Source organism: Oryza sativa, chromosome 3 (genome assembly GCF_034140825.1).
Source record: "Oryza sativa Japonica Group chromosome 3, ASM3414082v1".
In the NCBI taxonomy this organism is placed as follows: domain Eukaryota; kingdom Viridiplantae; phylum Streptophyta; class Magnoliopsida; order Poales; family Poaceae; genus Oryza; species Oryza sativa.
In genome coordinates this window covers 18227880-18233172 of record NC_089037.1, presented here as the reverse complement: position 1 = coordinate 18233172, position 5293 = coordinate 18227880, and the positions used below count along the sequence as shown (strand labels likewise).

At 44.1% G+C, this 5293-nt stretch overlaps 1 protein-coding gene across 1 annotated transcript; it reads right to left on the bottom strand.

The window, feature by feature from the left end:
* Positions 1–584: 584 nt before the first annotated feature.
* On the bottom strand, positions 585–4135 carry LOC4333156 (UDP-glucose 6-dehydrogenase 1). The gene is made up of 3 exons (NM_001417844.1): positions 4034–4135; positions 1858–2759; positions 585–1349 (listed from the first exon to the last, which is right to left on the bottom strand). The coding sequence occupies exons 2-3, from the start codon at positions 2752–2754 to the stop codon at positions 801–803; spliced, it is 1446 nt and encodes a 481-aa protein (NP_001404773.1). The 5' UTR covers positions 2755–2759; positions 4034–4135; the 3' UTR covers positions 585–800.
* Between the last annotated feature and the right edge of the window lie 1158 nt (positions 4136–5293).

The following is a 5293-nucleotide window of genomic DNA, read 5'->3' as shown; positions in this document are numbered from 1 at the left end:
CTAGCTTTATGGGAGTACGAAATGTAATTCTATTTACAGCAATAGAAAAAAGAGTGTATGTAAAATGAAAATGCTTTTAAATAATCTTTCATCTGGCTTCATCACTCAACAGAGGGAGAAATTAGGTTAGTTAATTTAATTCGCAAGAATTTCTCTATGTGTGGATATGTGCCTTGCATGTTTGGTTTGTGCAGCCAAACATGTTTTTGCACTTACTCACGATGCTTTTGGACCTTTTTTTTTTATTTTCCTTGATAAACTGAAACTATATTTATTTTTGGGATGTAGTAGTATTAAGTATTGGGCCTAAATACTAGATGGGTACCTCGTTGAAAGAACATCAAGGCCCAACAACCCATTCCCTCCATACACATACAGCCTACCAAATGACCAAAAGAACAGTCGTTTTCGTAAAAACGATGGCTATGTCCCAGCTAATAACAGGCGTCTTAGAACCAGGCCTCACAACAATCTGTTCAGCAAACAAGTGCTTGCAGCTTGCTTGACTGATTTGTGGTCAAATTTGGTCAACGGCTTGTGATATAAAATAATCTACAAAGTAACAAAAACTCGCCACAAGGGAATGAGGACACAATCAGTATACAGCCATGTCATTCTTATAAGATTGTAAAATGGATACAAAGATTGACATCCTGAATTATTCGGTTTTGTTTTTTTGGCACAAGATAAAATGGCAACTATAAAGTTTAACACGCTGAACCCTATCAATCAATATAATAGTTGCTCATAGATTCTAACAAGGTGCATCTCCTCCTCCGACGACGAACAGGTTTAATTATTCAGGCAACAGCAGGCATGTCCTTGAGCCAGGCATCGAGAGGCTTGCCAATGGAGTAGACGATGAATCCAATCTCCCTCAGCTTCTCAGCGTCAACCACGTTGCGCCCGTCGAACACGAACGCCGGCTTCTGCATTCCCCCGTAGATCCTCGCGTAGTCGAGGCTCCTGAACTCGTCCCACTCAGTGAGGATGCAGACGCCGTGGGCGGCCCTGGCCGCCTCGTAGGCGTCCCAGGCGACGGACACCTGCTTGATGGCCGTGGGGCTCATCGGCTGGAGATGGACCGGGTGATCCCAATCGAACTTGCTCATGGCGAGGTCGCGCTGGACCTGGTCCTCCGTCACCTGGGGGTCGTAGATGCTCACCTTGGCCTTGTCGCCGATCAGCCCCTTGCAGACGTCGATGGCGGGCGTCTCCCTGGTGTCGCCGGTGTCCTTCTTGAAGGCGAAGCCCAGCACGGCGATCTTCTTGCCGGCCACGGTGTTGAACATGGACGACACCACGCGGTTCACGAACCGGCTCTTCTGGTAGTCGTTGATCTTGATAACCTGCATGCAGCGTTTTAAATAGCGGGCTAATATATTTAGCGGTCGGTATTTTCAAACAGTTAATAATTAACAGGCTAAATAAAACTACAACGGCTAGTAACCTTCGTCCTAAAATATAGCAACTTTTAGCTATGAAAGCTAAAAATACTTATATTTTAAGACGGAGGAAGTACATGAGAGCAAATATTTGCTACTTCCTTCGTTTCAAGCTATAAGACGTTTTAATTTTGTTATAAGTCAAACTGCTTTAAGTTTGACCAAGTTTATAAAAAAAGTAGAAACATTTTTAATTCAAAACAAATTTATTATGAAAATATATTCAATTATTAATTTGATGAAACTAATTTAGTATTATAAATATTACTATATTTGTCTATAAATTTAGACAAACTTGAAACAGTTTGATTTTGACCGAAGTAAAACGTCTTATAACCTGAAACGGAGTGAGTGAGTATATATCTTTGGACATAGTGGTTGCTATAGCCGGAGATTTAAAACCTTTGATCACCTGCTTCCAGTAGTTGGCCACCTCGGGGAGGCCATTGCACTCGCAGATGTACACCAGGTTGAGGATGTCTTTCTGGAAGCAGGAGCCACCGAATCCCACGCTGGCGTTGAGAAACTTGGCGCCGATCCTGGAGTCCTTGCCCACGGCGTAGGCGACCTCGGCGACGTCGGCGCCGGTGGCCTCGCAGAGCGCGGACATGGCGTTGACGGACGAGATCCTCTGGGCCAGGAACGCGTTGGCGGCGAGCTTGGACAGCTCGGCGGACCAGAGGTTGGTGGTGAGGATCCTCTCCTCGGGGACCCATCGGGTGTACACGTCCTTGAGCGCCTGGACGGCGGCGCGCCCCGCGGCGGTCTCGCGGCCGCCGATGAGGACGCGGTCGGGGGCGAGCAGGTCGCGGATGGCGGTGCCCTCGGCGAGGAACTCCGGGTTGGAGAGGATCTGGAAGCCGACGCCGTCGCGGCCGTTGTGGTCGAGGATCTTCTCGATGGCCTCCGCGGTCTTGACCGGCACGGTGGACTTCTCGACGACGACCTTGTCGGACGTCGCCACGGCGGCGATCATCCGCGCCGCGCTCTCCCAGTAGGTGAGGTCGGCGGCCTTGCCGGCGCCGAGGCCGCGGGCCTTGGTGGGGGTGTTCACGGAGACGAAGACGATGTCGGCCTCGCCGACGTGCCTCTCGACGTCGCTGCTGAAGAAGAGGTTCCTCCCGCGGCAGCGGCGCACGACGTCGTCGAGGCCCGGCTCGTAGATCGGGAGCGCGTCGCTGTTCCAGGCGTCGATGCGGGCGGCGGAGATGTCGACGACGACCACCTCGACGTCGGGGCACTTGAGGGCGATGACCGCCATGGTCGGGCCGCCGACATAGCCGGCTCCGAGGCAGCAGATCTTCACCATCTTCCCTGTTGGTTTGCAACATAGAATTGATCTTCAGCATTCAAGTGTCATATATTTAAGGATTAAGAAACTGCGCATTTATATAGGATTGAGATACTTTGCATTCAAATGTACGGAGTGTTTATCACTGACATGTGGGTCTAAAGATCATCAGGTCCACATGTCAGTAACAAAGTCATGTGACTTCGACTGCAGAGGATCCTGATCCATTTATATATATGTCATGAAATTGCAATTTGTATTGAGAACCGTAATAATAATATGATGATAGCTGGACTTACAAGTAAGTACTCCCTCCGTACTCATAAAGGAAGTCGTTTAGGATAACGACACGGTCTCCAAAACACAACTTTGACTTCTTGTTTCTATAAAAATATTTTTTGAAAAGTGATATATGCATACTTTTATGAAAGTATTTTTCAAAACAAATATATTCATATAATTTTTACATTTTCAAACTCAACAACTTGATAGTTATTCATGATTTATATTCCCAAGGTTTGACTTAAACATTGTCCTAAACGACTTCCTTTACGAGTACGGAGGGAGTATCTAGATTTCTTTATTTACATCGTTAGTGAAACAGGCAAGATTAAGCAAGATTTTAGCCAAAGGCAATGGATTTATTTATTCATAAGTCCTTGTAAACGCCAATGTAACGGATATAAGGATAGAATATACAAATGAACCCATCATTAACATACCATGAAATTTATTACTTGGTCTGTAAAACCGAACAAATTATTTTCCTTCGATTACTTTTAAACAAACCAGACTGCAAAATTTTCGCTAAAAACTCTGTGCTAAAAGCCGCAAAATTGCCAAATAACATCCTAATATCCAATACAAATATCTACAAGTACACTATGCAGGGCCATGAGATCAGCAATAACATATTTCACAATTCGAGAGAAAAAAAACATTATTTAATTAAGGTAGTTCCCCCACCAAATCGCTCTACTACAACCGCCCATCCCATCTACATAGTGAATGAGGATCACAAAAGAAAAACTTCAAGAATCATCATGCCCATGCCATCCCAATCCATTAGCGTGTGCCTACTGCTTAATTAGAGTTCAGATCATCAGAAATCCCCAACCCCCCCCCCCCCCAAAAAAAATCCTTTCCAGCGAACCGACCAATGCTATCATCAGCATCGATCACCCGACTACAAAAGATCTCAAAGGGCAAACCAATGCAAGAAAGAGCACAGATCAAAAAAGAAACTAGTCATGGAGATCGGGAGAGAGAGAGAGAGACTCTGGAGACGCGTGCGTACCTTGTTGCAGTCGACAGTTGACGCGCGAATGGGGAAAAGGGAGGAGGTTGCTCGCTCGCTCGCTCGCGCTCTGAAAGTGAAGAGGAGAGGAAGAGGGAAGATTCGAATAAATAGGGAAGAAGAAGGGACGACCGGATGAGATGTGTTCCTACTATTTTATTGCTTCCAATTTTGTCATCCATATTTTAGCAATTTCTATTGCAACTTTATTATGTATCTTCTTTTGGCTGGTAAAAGACTTTTTATCTGGATAAGATATGCACTCAGATAAGTACTTGTTCAAACGCATAGCCAAAAATAAGCCTAATTTTAGGAATGGAGATAACATTTTATTTTAAAAAAGTTAGCAGGTGTTTTAGTATTTGCCACAAATGGCAGCCCTGAGGTATAGTACAATGACTACCATTGTTGCCTCAGTTTTAGTAAGGTTGTGTTCATGCTGACGTATTAGTCCCTTTGTTGCTTCTTTACTAGGGGTACTGGTAAACGGTGGTTTGAATAACATCGATTTTCGTTAGCATACTTTTTATACTGCTAAACGATATGTTTCGTGTGAAAATTTTTTATATAGAAGTTGTTTAAAAATATCATATAAATTATTTTTTAAGTTTATAATAATTAAAACTCAATTAATCATACGGTAATGGTTTTCTTGATTTCCGAGGCTGAACTTCATCTTCGTCTTCAAAGTTGCAATCCAATTTTATATATAAAAAAAGTTGTTCCGTTTATATTCTCCCCCAAATCATTTCGTACCAAGGAAGTTATAACTCGATGCTTCTTAGTCCTCACTTGAAACCACTGACGTTACATCTCGCATCCTCGCAGTGACCACTGCCACCAATATCATCATGCGTTCAACTACTATCTTGAGCTTCTTTGCATGGAGCCACCTCGCTCATCGTTGCGTTTGTCATGTGGGTCCATAGTGCAGGAGGCTTTGCCTAGAGCTGTTGTAGCTACCGCTAATTTACTTATCACGTGAAGTCACGGTCACTCATGAAGAGGGGGCAGATGATGGTAGGCATGTTGATGATGCAATGTGTTTTTTTCCCACTAGGATTTCAAGTGGAAATGGAGGCGGCGGGTGATGATATAATAATCTTTATACGCATGAAAGCGAGTTAGAGCGAGGAGAACTTGTGTGACACATAGGACCAAATGGTTTGTTAAAAATATTGTTTAATAGTCTTACTGTTTGGATTTCAAAATGCCAATTATTGCTATGTGCCTTATGTATGTCGAAAATCACTCAAAATA